The sequence below is a fragment of the Gobio gobio genome (genome assembly GCF_949357685.1).
Source record: "Gobio gobio genome assembly, chromosome: 9".
In the NCBI taxonomy this organism is placed as follows: Eukaryota; Metazoa; Chordata; class Actinopteri; order Cypriniformes; family Gobionidae; genus Gobio; species Gobio gobio.
Genome location: NC_137115.1, coordinates 25582957 through 25607923, shown reverse-complemented (window position 1 = coordinate 25607923; position 24967 = coordinate 25582957). Strand labels below are relative to the sequence as shown.

Sequence of the window (24967 nt, the reverse complement as noted above, 5' to 3'; positions counted from 1 at the left end):
AATGTCCCATAAAATGCTTGGGACTCCGCTGGCATGTAGGCTAGCATTTTCATAAGGTCACGGTGCTTCTCCTTCTTGACGGGCAGAGGGTCCTCGTAAGCACGAGCATACGTGGTGGAGAACAAGGGAGCTGGAGGTGGTTGATTCTTCCTCTGTTTGGTGATCAGCCAGGTCTTCCATCCCTCGTAAAGGCTGTGGCTCCCTTTTGTGTGGACACACCATGGATCAGCAGCTATAATCATGATTCAACAAGAAATTCAATAAAGATTCTTCCTTCACGCACATATCCCTAACACTGTTAATCTCAGAAAACCAGTTTAGTTTTAGTTTAGTTCTTCGGTTTTTTACCTGTCACTTTCAACCACATCATGGATGTGATTAGGAGGCCAGGTGGACGCTTTAATGTTGCATCAGGAAGCTGCCTGAAGTCCGCACATTTCATCTCAGTTACTTTAAATGGATGCTGCTGCCTGGCTCCACGGATCATCTCGGCAACATCGCTGGGGGTGTGGAGTGTGGACACCTTACGCCTCTTGTCCAGCGTGGCAAATGAACGGTCACAGGGAAGGAAGGAGTGACCAGACACCATGAACTTCTGCTCTATCTGACTGAAGTACCTTCTAGATACGAGCAGGGCCATGAGGTTTAGGACTCGCCAGTTGTTGTTCTGCCCACAGCATCGGTCACTATAGATGATGAGCTTCCATTCCTTTGCCTGGACTAGGGGAGCGAAAGATGTTTCTGCCCACTTCAAAAGACAGCTTGCCACCTCGATGGAACCTCTGTGAGCGATGCCCTCATGCCAGAGGCACATTGTAGGAGGATCGTCAGTGCCCATCTCCTGGATACAGAGGTTGTAGTTGGCCAGCTGCCGTTGATAGTACACGTTGGAGTGTGTCAGGTTTGGCGTGAACACTACCCCCTGGATGTCGATACAAATGACATGGCAGTCATCATTGGCTTTGGCCCAATCTGTGTCAGCCTGCAACTGGGTGAACGCTTTTTCAGCTTTCCGGTGGTGAAGCTCACTCTCGGCTGCGATCTTCAACCTTTCTCCATCTGTTGTAGCAGCTGTTAATTTTGAGAACAGGGCGTCAAATTTGCACAAGTGTCACTTCTTGGCTGCCCAAAACTGAGGTTCTGCTGCTTGAAGATGTCCCTATAGAGCCAGAACTTTGCAGTGGATGCTGGATTGTTTTCCTTGTACAGGCGGAACATGCGGAGCAGGTTTAAATCAGGGCTCAGGTACTCCCTCTCCACATCTCCCTTCAACCGTGAGTAGTGGTTCGGTTGGCGTGGGAAGCTCAGGATATGCTCTCTTATCCCCTCTCTCACTGCAGGATGAATGCTATGAGGCCTAAAAAATAAACAACACAACTCATGAACATGGGAAATATAATAAACTATGCTGGTCTGTTTTGCAAAATTGCATTGTTTCTTTGACATTAAATTATAGGATTTTGTTTTTCACATACAGTCATTAAAGGGATACTTCAGGATTTAGCATTAAGCTTTGTATCAGTAGAAAACCTGTAGTATTTTCGAATTACCGTGCTTTCCTCCCTCATGTCCCCCTGAGACGAGAGATTTATGTATTTTTTGTCTGGAAAAAATCCTGCGATGACGCAAAAATCGTCATTGTTTACATGCACATCTTTTGTTTAAATCTAACTGAATTTATTACGATTCGTGAATCTGAATGTAGTGTTTACATGAACGCTAACCAAGTGATCAGTTGATGTGCATTCTCCTCCGTGAGAGATAGCCTACGAGACCAGTGCGTCTCTGTGTCCCAGTGCATTCTGGGAGTTGTTGTCTTTCATCCCCATAAATCAAAAATTAATTTTCTGACTTTTCTCAGTCTAGAAGGCTCCAAATTAAAAATTAATTTTACATTTCTACTACATAAATGACCCATTTTAAATACACATTAATCTTTCCTGAGGTGAAGTTTTTGTTGTTGTTTTTTTACTTACCTGTTCTTATGTTTTCCTCTGAAGTCATCTAATGGAGACCTGACTTTAGCTACCTGCTCTGTTCCCTCAGACTGACTGCCTAACTTTTCTTGAATAACCTTTTCAAAGATATGTAACTTTAAATAAATATGTTATGGACAATGTATCTAATTAAAATCATGCATGTAATGAAAAGTTAAACGGAAAACGCTAGGCTATAGAAAACTTGCCTGTAGGCGACTGTTGGTCAGTTGAAAGACGGACATAAATGTAAGCTTACAAACAGCAAGTCTTTGGCCTCCTTGTTGCACATTGTACTTGAAGGTGTACTTCCTCTTAGTATTCTCAGTGTCAGGCCCACGTGGTCGTCTGCGACTCACCTTGTGCTAGAAGTAAAAAGAAAAAAAAATACATACCATAGCGTAGCAGGCTAGCCGTCGTATGCTGTCAAGTTAAGGTCATTAAGTATGTGAGTAGGCTTTGGTTAGGAGAATGAATAAGCCATGTGTGTGCCTTTTAGGGCATCAAAGCGCTGTGGTCTTTAATGCACTTGGTGGCCTACTTGATGCTGGTCATCCTTCATCCATCCTCACAAAATTTAACATTTACAGTGATCAAGCACATGTGCAGTCTTAGTGAATTGAAGGCATACAGTAGTATTCAATTCAATGGTTATTTCATGGGCCTACATTGTAATGCATTGCATACTGTTGACATGATATGGTCATGAATTGCTTAAGTTAGCCTACCTGCTCCAAACCAGAGAGAATGATAGCCTGCTGCCTCTCATAAGAGACAGCATAAAACTCTGTGAAGAGCTGGAGTTTTCTTTCATCTGTTAGGCTTGAACACTGCCTGGGACACGTCTCCTTGCACGCCTTGCCCTTAACAGAAACAAAGTCACATTAGCGTTTTTTTTTTTTTTTTAGCTATAAAAACTAGAGCTATTAGCAGCTATTAAGGTTACTTGCTAGAATATCAGCTTACACAATCAATGCATTTTTTTTTATTATTACCTTTTTTTAATTTATTTTTATTATTTATTAAATAACAAGTAACAAACATAACATAGCATACAATATTACAAAACAACGTGTTGCATTAAATGGTAACGGGATACAAAAATTATATCAAAATATTTTAAACACGTCAATGACTTTTTATTTTATTTTTTTTTACCAATTTCAGTGAAGACATAAAGCAATCAAATTCTACTTTAAACATCTTAAAGATTGGGGATGAATTTACATAATAATATTTACATATTATGTTTGTTTATGTATACAATTCTGCCAGCAGTAACGTTACGTATAACACAATCTATGAATGACGCAGCTGAGCTGGTGTTAGAGACGCACCTAAAGCGTTTCGATTCATTTCTCCGTGGTTATAAGGAGTACAGACATGTTTAAAACGTCCCCTGAATCCTAATTTTCTCAGCTTTCATTTCGACCCATTCATGAAATGATCCTTTAAACAGAGTGAGCTATATGAACTGTAGTAGACAGAGCCTACACGCCCCTCTGACTTTAACCGCTAACTTTAGGTAGATACTTTGTATACAGGTTTTCACTCACCTCTTTTGGTGGACTTTTTCCTTGTTTTTGCTCTCCTCTCCGGTTCACATAGGGTTTCCCAGCATTCCTCAAATACTTCCTTGCTCTGTCCTTCCATTCATTCACGTTCGCTCTCCTTTTTTTGCCGAGGTTTTGCCTATTAATGTCCGCAGCGGACATGAAAGCAACCGGCGTCTCTATTTTTCGTTAGTGGACATAAACGTTTTTTCCGCGTGAGACTATTTTAAATTTTAAAATACAGAGTTTTTGTCGCGCGAACACCCCCCAGAGTGATTCTGTATACAAAGTGGCACACATACATTCAAGTCACATGGTTATCTCAATTTTTGTTTTTTTGGACTAATACGGTTGTCGGTCGCATGAACACAATTAATTGTTTTTTACATCTTGAAATAAATATTTATATGTTCTGTATCACTCTGTGTTGTGTTTATTTCCTTTTTCTGTTCAGAAGATAGTAGTAGAGCCTTTAAAGCTCCTTTGTAAAAGCTTTATGAGGCATACATAGTCCTCACTTTAGATGAGCTCACAGAAATAGTTAACTAACAACTACTAAATATTTATAACTACCTAAATTAATCGTGAATTACAGTACAAATACATGTTAATAAAGCATTTATTGACACACTGAGTAACAATTTTTCTGTCTAAATAATAAGATGTATAAACGTACATTTAAATAGTTTATTAATCATTTACTTACAGTTTATAATTGATCTTATGAACCACTGACAACTTCTAATTAACTGGTTTGTAAATAATGTAATACTTAATTTAGAAATGATAAACTGATCATTAATAAACTATGAAAATACAATTAAATACATTATAAATAAATCAAGAATAAATAATGTTTAGCTGTATTTATAAACTGCTTATTAATGTCTATAAATGCTTTATAAATGATGAATTACCTCTTTACTAATGCTTAACTAATGGTTTAACTAATTAATTTAAATGATCTGTTGCATTTAATAAATGTGAATGAAAACAATCTCATTGACCATAAATACAATAAAATCAACTGATAAATTCAGAGATTAAATAAGGATGCATAATGTATAAATATTTGTACGTCTGTCAAGTTCATAGATAAATGATTTAATTTTTAGATGCAGGTAATACATTAATGTTGTACATATTAGTGTTTATGCAACCTGTTAGAATAACATTTTATGCAAAATACACTCAAATACCCATGAGATTATGATTTGTCTTTTTGTTATTGAATTACTTGAATAACTATAAATATGTAATGTTCAATGTAAATGTTTGAGGGTTTATTGTTAATCATTTTGTTTGTATATGCTTTAACATTATTTATGTTACTGAATAAACACCAAAATATGCAATGTCAATATATGTCAGTTTATTTCTGAAAACAATCTATATGGAACCTTTTCCCATCAGATGTTGCTTTGTATTTTGTTCAGGCTTACACAGAATTATATAACATTTAGGTGCAAATATGCAGAATAGTAAACCGAAGCTTGAAGCTAAAATGGCAAATATCTCCACAGCTACAGTGAATTTTCCAGGAGGACTGACATAAGATGGGATAAATGTGATCCATACTGTACAGAATATGATCATGCTGAATGTGATGAATTTAGCTTCATTAAAGTTATCAGGCAGCTTGCGAGCCAGAAAAGCCAGAATGAAGCACAAGACAGCCAGCAGGCCAATATATCCTAAAATAGCCCAAAAACCTATAGTAGAACCCAGACTGCACTCAAGAACGATCTTTTCATGATAATATTTCAAATTTTTGTAGGGAAATGGGGGTGATTTTGTTAGCCAAAGCACACAGATAAGAACCTGTATAAGTGTAAAGGAAAGAACACTGAGTCTTTGTTGAGGAGGCCCAAACCATTTCATGACATTACTTCCTGGAAGCGTAGCCCTGAAGGCCATTAACACCACTATTGTTTTCCCCAGAACACAGGAGATACAGAGGACAAAAGTGATCCCAAATGCTGTGTGACGCAACATACAGGACCACTCAGTGGGCCGACCAATGAAAGTAAGTGAACAGAGGAAACACAGAGTCAATGAGAAGAGCAGCAGGAAGCTCAGTTCTGAGTTGTTGGCTTTTACTATGGGGGTGTCCTTCTTGCTGTAAAAAAGGATGGCCATCAGCACAGTTAATCCTACTCCAAACAACGAGAAAAAGACTAGCACTACACCCATAACTTCAGTGAATGACAGAAACTCTACAGCCTTTAACACACATTTATTTTTCTCAGCATTAGACCAGTATTCCCCTGGACACTGCTTGCAGTTATTTGAATCTGAAAAGAAAGTAATGATACTAATAGTTAGAAAAAACATTTAATGTAACTCCTTTGCTAAGAAACTGCATCCAGAAACTGCAATGCAAGAGGGGAAACACAAAAAATTAACTATTTAAATTGTGAAATGGGCAGAAGTTTACCTGTCTCATTACTGATTTCTCCTTCTGCACATGGAATACAGTCATAACAGCAGACAGGTCTTCCTTTTTGTGCAGCCTTCCTAGTGCCTGGCGGACAGCTCTCACTGCACACAGACCGTGGCTTCTACATAGAAAAAATATATTTCCGTAGTTATTTATACTGAATGAAAAATGAAGATACATTTGCTAAAATTGCTTAACTGTTGCATGATTTTATCTTTAAATGGTGCAAATAAGAAATCAGAACAAAGTCATTTGAAAGTGCCTTTACAAAAAATAGATTAATTAATAAATTAATAATAATAATAATAATAATAATAATAACCATTACCACCACAGTACTGTCCTTTTGTTTAATACTGGCTCTGCACTGCCCTCTGCTGTTGCTTTTGACCATAGGGGAACCAAAATTTCTATCTTGTGAATAAAACAGGTGCAGATTTGTTTATTTTTTTTTATTTATTCTTATAATGTTTATGTAATTTGTATAGGACAGTGCAAGTATTTTAACATTTTGTTATTCCAGTTTCAAGAAACCCTTTAGGTCAATCTTTTTATTGCCCTTTACCTCTAGCTGTCCTCCAGCCCAGATTATGTTTTCAGTGTTAAGCACAAAGCGCTGGTGAGGAGGAAGTGAGGCATCATAGTATCCCACTGGTTTAAATTGGACTGATCCATTTGAGTCCTTTTGCCAGTTCACAACTTCATATTGCGCTACTGTGGCACCGGTGCTGTCAAACCACACACGGTCTCCCATCTTTACAGTGAAATTGACATTTTTCAGAGCCTCAACAACCTATTGAGAAAAAGGAATTTAAGACATCAAACAGAAATAGGACTATCCTCTTAATCTTCTTTTCATTACTCTACCATTTATGTTTTACTTATTTTACCTGGTGTGGTTGTATTGTCAGGCCTTTCTCACAACCTGCTAGTTCTTTGCACTTGAGTAGACTGTGTAGTGAATTAGCCACAGCATAAACTGCTTTGTAGACATTGCTTGAGTATCTTTGTTCAGGCACATCTTCATTGTAGTTTTTTAGTGCAAGTAGATCCTGATATTTATCACAACTTAATGCATATTGAGAAAAATTCCCCTCAGTCTGTGAGCATTGAAAAGCTGTTTTCCAGAATGCATTTATAACATAATCTTCAAAACCTCCTATATCAATTTTTCTTACTGCAAACCCCAGTGACCCTCCCAGCACATGAAAACTGTTTGGAATGATCAAACTCTTTGCATTTATCCATCCCTCAACTCCAATCATTTGGAGGTATGTAATGTTCTGAATATTTAGCTGCTCGAGTAGATTATACATTTCAGAACTGGTAAGAAATGCAACAATCACTTTTGCAGTGCCTTTTTTTATTGTGTCTACCACTTTTTGGAGTTTTTCTGGCTCTGTTCGATAGAATTTCACAGAGTACTCCACACAAATTCCCTCCTCCTGTGCTGTATTCAAAAATATTGCCATTCCACTGTTTCCATAGTCATTGTCACTGTTTACAGCTCCCACCCAAGACCAGCCAAAGTGCTTGACTATGTATGCTAGTGCTCTGCTCTGGTGGTAATCACTAGCAATAGTCCTGAAGAAGGAATGGTATTCTTTCCTATTACTGAGACATTCACAAGAGGCTGAGGGACTTATCTGAGAGAAAAAAAGCAAACATTTTAAAAGGCATTAGCATGGTGATTATGTCTGACTTTTTATGTTGTTGCTCCTTACCACTGGAATTTTAAAAGGTCCTGTAGTTCTGGACAGAATCACTGTGGCAGAAGACTCTGTTTCTCCTATGATTGTATGTATAGGAGACTGCCCATTGCATCTGTTTTCTGCTGTAAATTCTGGACCATTCATCAATGCCATAGTTGCACTCATAGAAGACAGTCTTGAACCACAGGTATCATAGATTTGGTAGCCAATAGAAACATTTGGTAACAAACTTTCACTTTGGTTAATCTCCTCGATGGCAAAGATCATGGTCTGAGCCATTCGAAAATCTCTTAGACTCACACTGTAACACATTAAACCAGTTTGTTAAATACAGACCAAAACACACTATATTTTTTTCACTTGTAGTTCACACCTGAAACACTTTAACATTCCAGATGTTATATTACATTATTGATATTACATATTTGCTGTAATGATTGTATGAAATAGATTCCAAAGTATCAAACCTTGAGCATGATAGAAGCAGAGGTTTTTGTGTAAACTCAAACGAAGGTAATGACTCTATGCTGTGGACTGAAAAAAGTGCTCCAATAGTTATGTCTCCATCTTTCGATAAAAGCGGGTACTTGGGGTCTCCCATCATTCGGCAAAGAGGCTTTTCTGCCTTTGCATGACGTTGAAAGATAAGCAAGAGTGTGTAAAGTAAGACAGACATTGCAAAGATTGAGCTCAACTGTCGTCACATGCAACTGACTTGATAAAATGTTTGCACTTTTATAGGCATAATTTATATGGATGATTCATTGTTCATTTAGCCAATGACCTCATAGGGCAGGACATTAGTCAGGTCAAACAAGGATGGAATAGAGCCATACTAATATGATAGAGTTAGATTTTATCACAAGGTAGTAAATTCTAATATCAAAATATGAGTGTGTATTTTGTAGGTGAGTATTAGACAAATAGCACAAACATGTATTTTTACAATGTATTTATTGTATACAATATTTGTAAATGAAAGCATATATTTTTTGGTGTTTAAGAAAGGTTTTTATGACTTCTTACCATTCTTGTACATTTTACAATTAGGTTTCTGCAGTTCTCTTAAAGGTTTGTTCACCCAAAATCACCCATAAATCCACTTTTTTCCATCTTTAAAACACAAATTAAGATATTTTCAACCATCTTGTGCTCTTCTGTCATTTCTGTACGGAACATTTAACACCCTGGTTGGTAACACTTTATAATAACTGCACACTATGAATCATTAGTTAAGCATTAGTATATAGTTCATTCATCATTTATACAGCATTGATAGACATTAATAAGCAGTTTATAAATACAGCTATGAATGCTTTATTCTTGATTTATAAGCATCTATAATGTGTTTAATAATTGTATTTTCATACTTTATTAATGATCAATTTATCATTTCTAAATTAAGTATTACATTATTTATAAAACTGTTATTTGACAGTGGTTCATAAGATCGTTTAGAAAGTGTAAATGTACATTTAGACATATTATTTAGACATAATATTAAAGGGGTGGTAAAACACATTGTTTTGAAGGCTTGATTGTGTTTGTGGGGTGCACTGTAACATGTGTTAATGCTTCGTTTTAAAAAAAAAAATCATTATTTTTCATATATTTGACATTTATTCTACACTGCTCTGTCCCTCCTTGTAAAACGGTCTGATGCTTTCCGGGTTGTATGAAGCCAGTCCCTCAAAAATACGCAATGGGCTGAGATTGGTTAGCTGGCCCAGTGTGTTGTGATTCGCTAACCGCAGTGTATGTTTGTCGGAAACGTCACGCCCCTTCCCTCTACCGGAGGCTGTGCTTTGGTCAGTATTAGAAACGATGGCGTCAATAAAACCACACCAATCTGAGCCCGAATCAGACCCAGAACATTTTAGTGAAGATGATCGAGCAGAACCTGTTCAGTCCTAATGAGTAAAGACTGCGGATCTATAGTGATCGCTACTGAATGGCACTGTTACTTTTGTATTTTTTAGAACGATTATAGCCAAATATCTGTCGCAAGAACTATTAACCCAAAACACTAAACACTGGCTTTACTATAGTAGCCAAATCACACACAGAACCATGTTTAGCATGCCTGTAGATACATAATACATAAAAGCTCTAATCAAAGAATCATTTACACTAATGCCAAGTTCGCTGTTGAGATTTTAACGTTAGTGTTTGTAACGATAGGTGTTCGTCGGATAACGTTAAGTATGAATAAGCATTTAACAGACTGGTTTGCAGAACAGCGTTGTCATCTGTTTACTTCCTTGCTACAACCTATTACAGGAAAACACATCGATGAAATATAAATCAGACTTACAGGTTGTGGCCCGTAAACAGCTTCTGTTTGTAATTCCAGCTTTCAGGTCAAGCCGTTGTGCATATCCTGCATTGAACTCGCGAACATTGTGAAAGTTTTCCTCCGTGAAATGTGCTGCGGGAGGGAGCCCCGCGCACGTCGTGCATTCACACACTGGCAGTGTTTGTCTTATGCAGCTGACGTTGTGCAAATCCGGTGTTGAACTCGCGAACATTGTGAAAGTTTTCCTCCGTGAAATGTGCTGCGGGAGGGAGCCCCGCGCACGTCGTGCATTCACACACTGGCAGTGTTTGTCTTATGCAGCTGACGTTGTGCAAATCCGGTGTTGAACTCGCGAACATTGTGAAAGTTTTCCTCCGTGAAAAACTGCTGCGGGAGGGAGCCCCGCGCGCGTCGTGCATTCACACACTGGCAATGTTTGTCTTATGCAGCTGACGTTGTGCAAATCCGGTGTTGAACTCGCGAACATTGTGAAAGTTTCCCTCCGTGAGATGTGCTGCGGGAGCCCCGCACGTGCCTGTTCCCTTCTGTCTCAAACACACGTGCATATAACATGCTGTATGTTAAACGCTCTGCAACGCACCCCTGTCCCTATGAAGGCTGAACAAAGCAAGTACCCCAGACCTGCAATCCGGATGAATATAACAGCGTTTCCTCTGCATCGCGGCAACAACACTCCAGCCTAACTATACCACAACAGCGCCGCGATACAAAATGGCCTCACCCCCCCCCCCCCCTATTTAATATTCTCGGAGGAGGGGTTTATGTAAATATTGAGCCTGGTGATGTCACCAACCCTGGAGGAATGTGTGTAGTCGCCTACTGGCCGTTTGCTGTAGTTCTTAGAAACTGATTTCTTTAAAAGCAAATATCTCCCTTTGCTTTAAACTTTGAACGTTGTAACTTTGCAGATGTTGTTTATGCTAAAGCAGCAACATTACACGCTAGCTTAAGTTAGAATAGTGAAATCGTGGTTTACCACCCCTTTAATAGTTGCTCAGTGTGTTAATAAATGCTTTACTAACCAATATTCCTACTGTAATTTATGATTAATTCAGGTAGTTATAAAACATTTAGTAGTTGCCAGTTCTGCTTTATTAACATGTATTCCAACTGTAATTCATGATTAACTCAGGTTGTTAACTCGTGCCGCTTGAAAATGTGTTTATACCTTGTTTTAGCAGTACAGTGTGATTTTTTTATCTTTGTAACCATAGTAACGTAATACCAGCGCATGTTAGGAAACAGGAAGAAAAATTGCTGTGCGGTAATCAGTTACAGGCATGCGTGAGCTCTACCAGTCGTCCGTTTCTGAGGCGATCGCTTTTTCTTCTCCCTTTTTGCTAAGACAAAAAGTATTTCTTTAGAGTATTTATGATCGTGTAACATTAGGATACTGCTTATTTTCATCTTTTGTAAGATTATTGAGACGGATAAGTTAGCTTTATGTTTATTGCTGCTGGTTGTTTTACTAGCTTGATTGTGTTTATCATATAGGCCACTGTTATGTTAGATGAACAGTACTATTTTCACTGTTACTTTGTATTTGGGTTTAATTTATAAAATAGACATCTCAATGTACTGTATTGCAGTTTCACAAAATTCCCAGTAAACTTTATGGAAAGGAATCAGATGGGTTCTTAGGAGTGTTTAAGCTGAATGGAACATAGTCTGTGACAGTGAAAAGACGGCAACATAGCTAACAAGGGACACAAGGATTGCCATCCTACGGAGCAACTCAGTACCAAGAAGCTGCTAACGTTACAACACCCCGTCAGCTACGCAATAGCTTCCTTCTCCTGTTATTGAAAATGCGGTGAGTCACAATATCATAACATAGCAACAGTTAAAAAGGAAACAGAGATATCCAGTCTGAGACTGTGCACTCAAGTAGCAGTCGCTCATCTAGTACATCGTCCAGCTCAAAGATTAGCATGGCCGTCGCCATGGCAAAGGCAAAGGCTGAAGCAGCGCAAGCTAGAGCGGCACATACGCAAAAGGAAATTGAACTTAAAGTGAAGCAGGCACAAGTTCAAGCTAATCTTGATGCATTAAACGATGAAAAAGAAAAGGATGCCGCCATAGCAGAGGCAAATGCTCTCGTGACTGGTTTACAAGATATGGGCTTTGAAGTATGCAGTAAGGCTAACATCCAGGTCCCCCAATCGGTCAAAGACCAGCGCGTCGCCACCTATGTGTCGGCACAAGCCAGCCTATGCAGCAGGGGTCTATCTGTTAGAAGAGAGAGTGACTATGCTTCGCCAATGTTTTGTAGTGATTATTACTCAATTCACCGATAATGTCAGTGATTTTTAGATCACGTGTCACTTAAGGTGTGGTTATGAGTGTATCAGATGACCCCTCCCCCTTTTTGATACGGGGCACCAGCTAAGAATACTATCTTAACAATATAAGAACACTCCCAAAGGAGCTGTTCAATAATTCAGAATGAATGTAAATTAGAGGGAGTTGGTCAGCTGATTTATCTGAAGGAATTGTGAGTCTGGATAACTAGTAGAGTTTTTGATCATCAACACAATGAAGACACAGTGTAATAAAATGAATGAAGTTTATTAACAATAGATATGCAAGATAATTCAATTATTAATAATGCTAGTAATGAATATACACTTCTACAGGATAGTAAACTAATAACCAAAAATAAAAGTAATGAATGAAACAATAAAACTGATAAATGATGTGAACATAGAATGGATAAATGCAATGCTGTTGCAAATGGTGATAAAAAAATGCTTATTTATCATTAAACAAATAATAAACCTATTATTTGTAATAAGCTGACCTCAGGTAACTGTTATCTAAGCAGGTTAGAAAAACATATGCTGCATGAATAAACTAATGCCAAGGTCTCAAGAAAGAGGTTTGGTAAGTTTATATTTACGTTCCACACAGCCGGGTGATCGGTCCGGCAGTAGAGACGTCTTCCACTGGTTATGCGGGTAGCGTGCAGTGGGAAGGCGCAGAGCTGCGATCCAGTAGTCGTTGCCACGCTGGGCTGAAGGATGCAGAACTTTGGTTGCGCCGAGAGGGTCCTTAGGAAATGGACCAGGCAGCTGGGTCAGTCGAATCTTCACAGGGTCCGTTGCAGGCTGGCACTGAGGAGCCGTGTGGGACAGGCAAAGTGGCATGTCAAAACAATGTCTTTAATGTTTTACCCATGCATTATTTCTTTACCAAACCTCATTTAAAATATAAAAGGCATCGTATGGAACAGATAGAGACCAAACATGATAAGAAACGGTTAAGTCGTGTATCGTGTTTATCTGTTAATGGGTCTGTCCTGTGGACTGTTGTGTTTACAGTCAATGACCATTAACATAAACTGTGCTTTGTGTGAAGATGAGGTGGAGGAATTGTAGGTTATATACATTTAAGGCCTCCAAACATGTGTATGAATGGATTTAGATAGATCTCTGTGGCCTCTCTTTTGCTGCTGCATCCAGGAGGTCCTGAATGAATTTTTAATGCAGCTCTTGCCTAAACCTTAGGAATGAGTTTGGTGGTTAAAGTCAACTTTTAGACCAATGAGAGTCCTCTCCTTGGTGGTGGTGGGTGCAGAAGGTCCCCCTTCCTGCCCAGTAAGAGGTGTCTGGCAGTTGTCTTGGCATCTTATCTGATGTTGCTGAACATTGTTTATGTTCATTCACCAAGGGTCCAATCACAGTGTGGCACATCTTCCTCCACACCGGTAGTTAGAGAGGGGCCTTGCCATAAACTGGTCTCTGGAATGCCATCCTAATGGATGTTCACCACATCTCCCCCCTGCTCGAAACTGATCGAGGACCTGGAGTCGTTGATCTGGGCGATGTGCTGAAAGGGGAACAGCAGGAACAAAACACAAACCTCACCTCATCCTTCGACCATTGGCAGTTTGAGTAACTATAATTCAGTAGTTCATATACTAAATTTAGTGAGTATACTAATGCTATCCTGTATCTGTACTAATGAACAGGTTACACATTATCCTACATGTAAGAAAAGGGAAACTATGGATAGTCAAACAAATTATAAAGACTATTCTGTGAGTGGTGCCTACAGAATAAAGTAATCTCTTTCTATTTCCGTCTAGTCAGTGTTGCTTGTTATAGCAGGAGAAAGCTCAGGGTGTGGTCTACACATATTAGATTTGAGCTCAAGAGATTCGCTAAGTCTCACCCTTTTCTGCTCTTACAGGCTAGCCTGCAGTTTGTGAATCCACTGGAACATTTTCCACCCCAGGGTGCCCATTGTAGCCCACCCACATAGTGTGAAGATAAGTAATAGGCTGTCACTGATATCCCACCCCCAAGTGAAAGGCACCTCCTTTGGTTTTGGCTCCACAGGTGAAGCTCGGAAGCTACCTAACTGGAGACTGATCCGTGCTAATTTAGGTCCCTCAAACAAGATTTGACTCCTGAGTGACTTATTTACTTCCAAAGTGTGTCCTTCAAAGGCATCCACTATTTCAAACTCCACATCATGTACATCAGCATCAAGATGGTACAGAACTACATGTTTGATGTGGAGAATTGCTTCTAAAGGGATTTGAATTAGCATAGTTTCATTAGGGAGGCATATTGGAATAGCTGCATCCTGGTGATTATGTGTCATTATGGCTCCACTAACAGGTGTATTAACTAGCCACTTATTTCCTGCTCTATCAATCTGGGTGTTAGTCACTTCCTCCCTGTGTGTAGCAACAGCAATGCATTTGCCTTCCGTGGTTAACCTTTTAATGCCGCATAGGCCTGCAATGGGGTCTCTTACGAAAGGTTTACTGGGGCACAGCCAGTGAATATCTTTGACAACAGTACACATATGTAGGTTAGGTGTCAGATACATGTCAGGATCTTCATCTTGATAAGTTATGAGTGAGGGTGTCTCAATTTTTATGTGTATATCTTGAGACCAGAACCCTACGTTCAGCACTGATTTCAACTTGTATATGTTTTTAGTGTCAATTATCGGGAGATTTCTTTAGCCTCTGGGTTAACATGGATTGGTATACACTGTAAAAAATCCAACTCACAAAAATGTAGGCTAATGATTATCTTTGAGTTAACTGGACAATTAAATGCAAAAAAGTTGGCTTAACCAGTGAAAAGAAGTTGGTTCAACAATTGTTGGACCAACCTAGTATTAATTGTAAATTCGATTTGTAATTGCAAGTTAACAAGCATACAAGTTGCAACAAGCACTGCATGAAAAGTGGGATTTTCGACCCCGTAAACGCTTGTATACTCCCGGAAATCTCCCTAATTTTCGGCAGTTTTCGATAATTTAGAGGCAGCGAACGTCGCGTTCGTCTGTGCCACAAATTGTCGCCACAAATTGCCCCCCCCCCCCCGCTGAGAGAGCCCGTGGAGGTGCGACGCCTCTAATTTGCATATGAATAGCAGCGAAACCAGAGAGTCAACGGCCAGACTTGAATTTACTCACTCACTGTAATTTAAAAAATGAAAAATCCCTCGTGATTGGTTGGCAGATCACTGCAAACCAATCATTATTGGTCCCCCTGGCTCATTATAAATGTAAACCCCAATAATAATAATAAATATATAATTTATGTTGTAATAATTTGTTTTATATTAATGTTATTGTGCTATGAATTATTCATACCATCAAGGAATATATGGGAAAATTATACGGACCGTGCCGTTTATTCAAACAAGGGGCCATTTATAAGCATACAGCTGTTCATTCAAAGAAAGGGCTTCATTTATAAAACACAGCGGTTTACTCAAAGAAAGAGCTTTATTGTTAAACACACAACTATGTACAGTGCAGCAGTAATGTCTCATAATGTAATGTAAAGTTCGTCGAGCTCCAGGCTGCGAGAGGGCGGTGGCCGCACAATCCATCCAGAAACCCCGTCAACAATGCCGTCTTCCTCATCAGACATGAGTTCAATGGTCGCGGACTTCCAAATGTCCACCTCATTCAGCACACTCTCGCTTCCAGCAACTGTAATACAATCCATAAAGACAATAAGCAACCTGAAAAATACTCACATTGACAAAAAACGGATCTAATATAATAAATCTTACCCTTTTTCTTCTTGATAGACTCCGAGCTAAACTTCGCAGTTTCCGTCTGCTATGCAAGTTCAGGTTGTTTGTATCTGAAGCTCCGGCGTGTCGAATCATAATACGTCTTACAGGCAGCTGGAAAACAATTACATGAGCCTGGTATTAATAAAAACAGTCACGGTAAAATTAAACAAGGAATGAGAAAAACAGAAGTTATACTTAAGTTACACACAATGTCGTCTTGATCAGCGGTTAAATCTGGACTCGCGGAAATCGCTCCAAGCAGATAAGAGCTCACGGCTTCGTTATGAGGCGAGGATAGTCTGTGTAAACAAAATGTGCAGTTTTAAGCTCGGATCTATTAACGCATCCATTTCCTTATACAGCTGAATAAAAGCATATTCTTTAAATCGTTACGTTACATTACCCATGCTGTGGTTCATAGCGCCTGCAGTTTGCCTCAGAGTTGTGAAGACGAAGTCAGCCTCCTGAAAATGAGTCCAAAAAGTTTGTCGCGTCCACGCAGAGATTGAGTTGAAGACGGTGTCCTGTCATTGTTGATCGCGAAAAAGGAAAGCAGCAAAAAACATAGGAAATGTAAAAAAACAAAAAAGCTTAAAGCTCGTCTTCTACGCGTCATGGCCATGACCTCGAACGTCATTGGACTAGGGCTTTAATATGGAACGCGCCCGGGGCCAAATCTCTTTATACGAAACGCGTGACTTAAGACCGTTTCAACACGCCCTGTTTTCCGCGTCAACGCAGCAATTTTTTACGTGTTTCTTTTGTATGTGTAGACACGCACATTCTGGTCGTGTAACAGGCATACACACACAGTCGACGCACAGTTTTAACATGTTAAGAAGACACATTTGAACGTGTTTCTTAACGCGCACATTCTGTACATGTCGAAGTGTAATTTTTTTTTTAAAGCAGACTTACCTTTAGATGTAGCCTAGGCTACATACATATTAATATAAGATATTAAATAATTGCTTAACTGACTACTGTGCTAGAGTAAAGTAGCCTAATGTTGCAATGTATATTAAGTAAATGCTTAATATTATACAATTATTATAATTTATCTATATGGGTTATTGTTGGTTTTTTAAAGTTAGGCTATATATAATTTCTAAAAGTATAGGCTAATTTACATAGCACATATTTATAACTGAAAACACACACACACACACAACTTTATTCACTTTCACATAATAATGTTTTTGTAATTTGGTGTTTAGTTTGTTGTATAGTTTGTTTATACTGTTCTGTCTCTGTTTTGTTTCCAGGAACATCTGATGAGTGCTATAATAAAATGTCTTCATTATATTTAAAATATGTTTTGATATTCATTTTATTTATATTATTAATATTTTATTTACCCATAAACGTGTCTTTAGGAAGCCATAAGTTATAGAGACAAGAATGACTTTTGCCATTTAAATGCCACATTAATTTACTGAGGACCCATACAGCCAATGATCATGTGTGAAAACACTTATACATAAATTGATCACTTAGAAATCAAAACTAAGGTTTGAGAAAGAAAGAATATGCATACAACAAAATATATTTTTTCATAGCAGCTTCAGTAACAAGTTCAAAACAAATTCTGCTGTAAACCGGCTCTAACAAGCCAATATAGTGTCAATATTCAGCTCAAGTGACTTCAGTGTTGATTCAGTTCAGTTGATTTCAGTTCAACTGTAAATTCTTCAGTTGTGCATATTTGTGTGTAGTTAGATATATGCAAAAACAACATTTTTGGAAGAGTTAAAATAGTTTTGCACAAAGTGTTGCTTTTGCAAGAGATGTCTGATGTTTTGTGTGTTTTGTGTGTAGAGTTACAAGAAATGGAGCCATATTTTCAGAAATTGTGTGTAAGCAATTAGATAAAACTGTAAATGAATCCAGTTTATTTTAGTTCAGGACTCATAGTCCAGGTGTTAGTAATCTGTGCTTAATCTTTGTTCCAGGCAACAATTTTTTAACTCACGATTAACTAGATTAAGGCCTACTCTTGGCATAATTTAAACCCTGTCCAGGAAACCACCTCTTGAAAATCTGCATTGATAATTCATAAAATGTGGTGTGAGCTCAATTTAAATGACAATTACAGAAAAACACAATTTGACTTAACTATAAACACACAAACTTGTACTTTTGACATTTATGATTAATAGCCATTTAAAAAATCATTCACAGTGCAGGGTGGAAAAATTTATTTTGGTATGTAAACTGTATGCTTTACTTGATTTATTTGTGTGCTTTGGTTCATTGTCTTGCTGTCTTCACTGCTGTCCTGTATTATTATTATTTTTTTTACATAACATTGGTTATTGCTAATGACATATAGAGTAATTAATCTATAATGTGAGCCCGGACAAGTTGAATCAACTTAAAAAATTGGAGCAAACTGGTTGCCCTAAAAATTTAGTAATGTGAACTAAAACGAGTACATTTAACTTAACTTAAACTTTAAACTTGTTTTAGTCAAAAAAATTCAGAACCTAGATAAAACTCCCCCTGCTGCTACTCTGATTTGCATTTGTGTAGCTCACAGCATCTTCATTTACATGATAAAGCCTCCCCTAGAATTAAGGGGAGAGGGGGTCATGGGGGGACAACTGCCAAGCAAGGCCCACGTCAATTTACGACAATTTATGGCAGTTTTCGGTGTTGCCTGCAAATTGCCGTGCACAGTCGTAAACCTGAAGTTTCACGGCAATCTACAGTGTCACATACTGACGAAAATCCCACTTTTCATGCAGTGAAGTTAACAATGCATTCTGGGTGCATCATGCAAAACTCATCCATGGTTCCCAGCATGCATTGCGGCATGAATCATGTCACCATAGTTGAGATTCTGATGTCTGTGGGAGTAAATCTTACAGGAGGTCAAAGTGCTACAATTGGTTTTAAACCTTATTCAGCTTTTCTGATTAAAACCGTGCTGGATCTTTTCTAGAATCACAATTAAACAAAGTTAATAGTATATTGCTCATATTAAACTCAGTCATAAAATCAGTGAAATAAACCACTACACAATGATTATATTCTTATTCAGATGTTAGAGAAACACTAACATTAAAAAGTCGTCAAACTGCCCAACTAAAGAAAACACTGATCACCATTATGGTGACATTAAAAAATGAACAATTTTCAACACAAAAAGATAAAACTCAATCAGCTGAACAAAAGATCTTAAATGTGATCTTACTCAGTTAATTGAGTTGAGTGAACTACTTAGTGTAAAAGTTGAGTAAACTCAAAAACGCTGTGCAGCAAGTTGCCTTACAATTTTAAGTTATGTCAACTTTTCTTTTTTTACAGTGTAGCACTCCCCAGGCTGTAAGCTACATTTATCTGCAGTGTTTGCATGGTTCCCTGCAATACCAGACTCAAGATATTCTTCACCAGCTCCACCGGTACCAAGTATGAAGGGATCCGATTTAATGCTAAACTGTCAACAGCAGAGCTGACTTCTCTCAGCGAGTCTTGCATCAGTATTTGAACCATTTGCATATGGGCATAGTCATCTTGTATGACATCCACTATCCTTCCTATACTGCGGATTGTATAATTCAAAAGGGCTGTATGTTGATTCACAGCGAGGATTGTGCCCTCCAATTTTCTGCCTAACTGCTGCAGCTCCCTCTGCTGAAAATAGATTTTCTCTTGTATCTCAGGCATTTCTCTTTTCAACCCTTCCACATGTTTTTCCAATGTGGATATACTAATGCTGTTAACTGTTGAAGTACCAACTGATAAGAGTGAGCTTAGGGCTGGCACTTTTGGCATCTAACTCCCCTTAATTCTTCCTGTGTTATGGGGACTTTTTGTAACGGTTTAAGCATGTGGATTGTGTCTTAACTGATCATGTCCTATGATGTCCTTGCTCCATTGGGTGACATGCCAGGGGATCCTCCCCCCTGAGGTCACATGCTTTTTGTACACGTCGGCAGGGTCGAGGCGAACAAAGACTCTCTGAGTGTGCACATAACAGTCAGTCACTAAAATTCCAGGGGCATCCTGAAGTATAATGCCAGTAGGAGGACCTGATTCCACTATTTGCATGGGCTGGACTGCATTGAGTATGCAGATCACTATGATTAGGCTCAGCAGGTTCATCCTGAAATGGCACTTATACAGAGTGTCACTTTTCACTACTTTGTAAGCAGAGTATAACTAACAAATACCACTGTGACCAGCCACAACAACTATTCAAGGGTGCACTGGCAACAATGCACTGATACAGTATAGACTTCTCTACACTGCCTGAGATCTTACACCTTAACAGAGGTTACTCCTGAGCGGTGTTCACCCCTTGTATTCCCATCTGGGGTTTGTAAGGCTTAATCTGGTTAAAGTGTACCCACTTGTACTCAGGGGATCTTTTCCCTTTTGAGATTTTAATGCGGTATGCTACTGGTGAAAGTTTTCCTACAATTTCATGAGGACCAGACCAGTTTGGGAGAAACTATTTGGGAACACCCACTGCCTTTGTGAAGTTGAAATACATCACCTTGTCTCCCACTTGGTATTCTGTAGAGCTGGATTTTTGAGCATAATAATGCTTTCCTGCCCTCAGCACTTTTCTCCTGTTGCTCTTGTGCCCATGCAAAAGTCTTCCTGAGGTGAGCCCTCAGGTCTGACACATACTGGTGGGCAGTATATGCGCTGGCCACACTGACATCTTCAGGTTGGTAAAGAAGATGCAGAGGGAGTGTCATTTGCCACCCTGTCATCATTTCAAAAGGTGTGACACCTGTAGAGTTATGGGGTGTGGACCTAATGGTCATTAGGACCAGGCGAAGCGTTACATCCCAGTCTTTTCCATTAGCTGAAATGTACTTCCTCAACATCCCTACAATTGTGCGGTTTGATCTCTCCACCTGTCCTGATGACTGAGGGTGATGGGAAATATGAAGTTTTGCCTGGACTCCCAACATTTTCCACAGTTCACTCATTACAGTGGCTGTAAAATTAGTACCGCAGAGGGGTCTACAGAGAGGGGTAGCCCCCACCGGCTAAACACATGATTAATCAGCAAGATAGCCGTGGTCTCTCCTGTGTCATTTCGGGCTGGAAGACATTCCACCCACTTGGTGAATGTACATGTCACATTAAGAAGGTATTTGTTACCTCTGGAGGACTTAATTACCGGACCAATCCAATCCATCTGAATGTTAGACCAGGGAAATGTTATTCCTGCCTTTTGAAGAGGGGCTCTGTGAGGGGGGTTAGACGGCTGAAACTGACAACAAACTAGACAGCCCTGGACATAGGCTGCAATGTCCTGTTTCATCTGTGGCCAATAGGCTAACTGACGAAGGGTCTCATATGTGGCTTTCACCCCCCTGTGGCCTCCACAAGGTTCATCATGGGCATGCAGGAGCATAACCCCCCTGTGTGCTGTAGGGACCACCCATCGAGGTGGTGTGTTCTTATCAGGTGAGTATATTAGCAAACCCTTCTCTAACCTTAAATGGTGTCTGATAAGGTACAGAGTTTTCAGGTCACTTGACTCTGCAAGATTTTGCTCAGTTATTGGATTCTCTACTGGGTTAGAAATGAATAAGTAAATCGTGTTGATCACAGGGTCTTGTTTTTGCATCGCAATAAGGTCAGTATCTGCTGGCTGTCAGCCCATCACCACAGTCTGAGGTGTGTCTTCAGGGGTTGTCACAGCTTTCTTTCCTTGCCTACGTGAGACCGCATTAACACTTACAAGAGTGGACTCTGATGTTGGAAGCCACCCCTCCTGGAACTGCCATGGAGTTCCTGCTATGGCACCTGCCTTGGCTAGCCTGTCAGCTTCATCAATGCCTGTTTTGTCTGGCCCGGGGGCTTGTGAATGCCCTTTTACCTTTTTCCAGTACACTGTCATGCCATTCCACTGCATGAAAAGTGGGATTTTCGTCAGTATGTGGCACTGTAGATTGCCGTGGAACTTCAGGTTTACGACTGTGCACGGCAATTTGCAGGCAACACCGAAAACTGCCGTAAATTGTCGGAAATTGACGTGGGCCTTGCTTGGCAGTTGTCCCCCCATGACCCCCCCTCCCCTTAATTCTAGGGGAGGCTTTATCATGTAAATGAACATGCTGTGAGCTACACAAATGCAAATCAGAGTAGCAGCAGGGGGAGTTTTATCTAGGTTCTGCATTTTTTTAACTAAAACAAGTTTAAAGTTTAAGTTAAAATGTTAACTGTAACTGTGTGTATGTCTGCCACCCTTGTATCCCCCATTGCCTGAGGATTTATGGCCCTGAGTGTCCTGTTGGAACTCACTATACTAGAATCTGAACCAGCAAAATATACTCTGTGCAAGCGCTCGTAATACTCTCTGGGTGATTCATAGCGGTTTTGCTTAGTCTGTAAGGCAGAAAGCCTGGAGACCGATGGGTTTTGGTATATTGTGTATTCAGCTCTCAGGGCCCTACACAGTTCATTGTAATTACCAGCAATGGCTGGACTTTGTCTTTCCATGAAACCATGGACAGTTCGCAGTGTTGTTTTCCTCAGAATGAGGAGTTTATCTGCCATAGTGGCTTCAGGGATGTATGACAGTGCACAGTTTACATCTTTAAGGTACAACTCTATGTTGCTTCCAGGGGTATCAGGATTAAACACTTCAATGTCACGTGCTAATTCCCTAAGCTGACGCAGCCTACTGTCTCTGGATGGTGCTGTACTAGGGAAGTCAGGGATGGAGCGACTTGGGATTTTTTCCCATACTGGAGAGTCAGAATATACTCCGTGAGGATGGCTGGGACTAGCAGTGGGGGTTGGGTCACAGGCTGCAACAGTATCACCATAGGCCTGATAGCGCTGTCTCTGTGAGGGGCTATCAAGTAAGGGGTCTTTCACTGCTGGGCTGAATGAGCTGAAGCGCACACTTGGTGGTTCAGGTTCAGGGGGCATGTCCCTATTTATGTCTAACTGCTCCATTCTTTTCCCTATTTCCTCTAGTCTCTGCTCTGTGATATCAGCTTTATCTGCCCACCCTCAGGCTCTGGCAGCAATTCTGTCATGACTGTTCTGGACTTCTAATAATTTATCGTCTGCCCTAGACAAATCATCTCTGAGTTGAACCTGAACCTGTTTTGAATCATACAGTTGTCGCTTAAACAATTGTGACTCTTCACGGGTATCAGTATACAGTTGGTGTTCTATCTCTAAGTCCCTTTTCAAACAAGACATTTCAGACAAGGCTGATTTTAACTCATCCTTGGCCTGTTTCTCACTCATACTCACTACTCTTAATTTGTCTGACTGTGCTGACAAATCACTTTGAGCCTGAGCCAACTCTGTTTGCAGAGCAGGTACAGAGACTGAACTCAATTCAGGTAGATATAAAACATTTAATAGTTGTCAGTTAACTATATCTGTGAGCTCATCTAAAGTGAGGACTATTTATACCTCATAAAGCTTTTACAAAGGAGATATAAAGTTATCTTCTGCATGGCTGTTCTCTAATGTTTTAAAGTTATTACTGTTTTGACACTGCAAAATATTTTATTACATTATTATTGTTTTATCTAAATTGTATTTGTTGTATTTTGGCACTCCTGTAATCCAGTGTGATCCACTGGTACATTTTTATTCAGCAATGTTTACACTTTACATAAATGTATTTTTATATCAGATTGCAGAGGCTTAGTTTCATTTGACTGCAGTTGTGTTTTCTGGCGGTCTACAGGAATATTATTTTATATGACATTGAAGAGGTTTAATTTTAATTTTATATTAAGTTACTAGTTGTACAGTCTCCATTTTTGCATTTTTAAATAAATATTTCTATGTGTTATATTCATCTGTGTTGTTTGTTTCCTTTTTATGTTCAGAAGAGAACTGAGCCTTTATATCTCCTTTGTAAAAGCTTTACGAGGCATAAATAGTCCTCACTTTAGATGAGCTCACAAAAATAGTTAACTGACAACTACTAAATATTTTATAACTACCTGAATTAATCATGAATTACAGTAGTAATACATGTTAATAAAGTATTTATTAACACACTGAGTAACTATTACTATATGTCTAAATAATAAAATGTACAGTATAAATGTACATTTAGATTTATAGATTTAGTTTATTAATCCTTTACTTACACTTTCTAAATGATCTGATGAACCACTGTAACTCCTAAATAACTGGTTTGTAAATAATGTAATACTTAATTTAGAAATTATAAACTGATCATTTATAAAGTATGACAATACAATTATTAAACACATTATAGACATGCTTATAATCAAGAATAAAGCATTTATAGCTGTATTTATAAACTGCCTACTAATGTATATCAATGCTTTACAAATTATGAATTAACTGTTTACTAATGCTTAACTAATGCTTCATAGTGTGTAGTTATTATAAAGTGTTACCAAGTGGGTATAGTTTGAAGTCACAGGGGCACTGTAAGTCACACCCTGACTAGTGACACAGACTCTAGCTCTTGGCTATGAGTGGTCAGAAGGAACTACCCTTATCTGACACTTATCTAAGTTCACACAGAACTCTCAAATTTTGATAGACTTACAAGGTACTTGAGCCCTTTGCTACACATAGCATACATAGTAGTAGCAACTAGTTATAATTAATAATCACAACCTCTGCTAATACTATAGCTTCCTGGATGAGGAAACCCTTACCAGAACTATGCCACTATAAAATGGCCCAAAGCTTAAACAACAACTATATTTACTGCAAACAATTCAGCTGCAACAAATCCTATTCATAAATGGTACCACAGAGCTGAGTGAAGAAACTATGAATCAGGCTTGGGAGGAACCACCTGCAAGCAAACAGTAACCAACCAAACAGAGAATTTTAGTTTCCTGTTAAAGTAATTTACCATTGCAATCTTTTTGGTGAATTCTTTGTGTTGATGAGCAAAAGACTTGTTTCAATCTTAGTTAGCCTCACACAGGGCAT

The 24967-nt window shown here is 39.0% G+C and overlaps 1 protein-coding gene across 1 annotated transcript; it reads right to left on the bottom strand.

Moving 5' to 3' along the window:
* Window positions 1-4918: 4918 nt before the first annotated feature.
* Window positions 4919-8357, bottom strand: LOC307131980 (extracellular calcium-sensing receptor-like; the record flags this gene model as incomplete). The annotated part of the gene is made up of 6 exons (XM_079826115.1): window positions 4919-5823; window positions 5967-6090; window positions 6535-6762; window positions 6860-7615; window positions 7694-7982; window positions 8149-8357. 6 exons carry the CDS (start codon window positions 8355-8357, stop codon window positions 4919-4921), a joined length of 2511 nt encoding a protein of 836 aa, XP_079682241.1.
* Between the last annotated feature and the right edge of the window lie 16610 nt (window positions 8358-24967).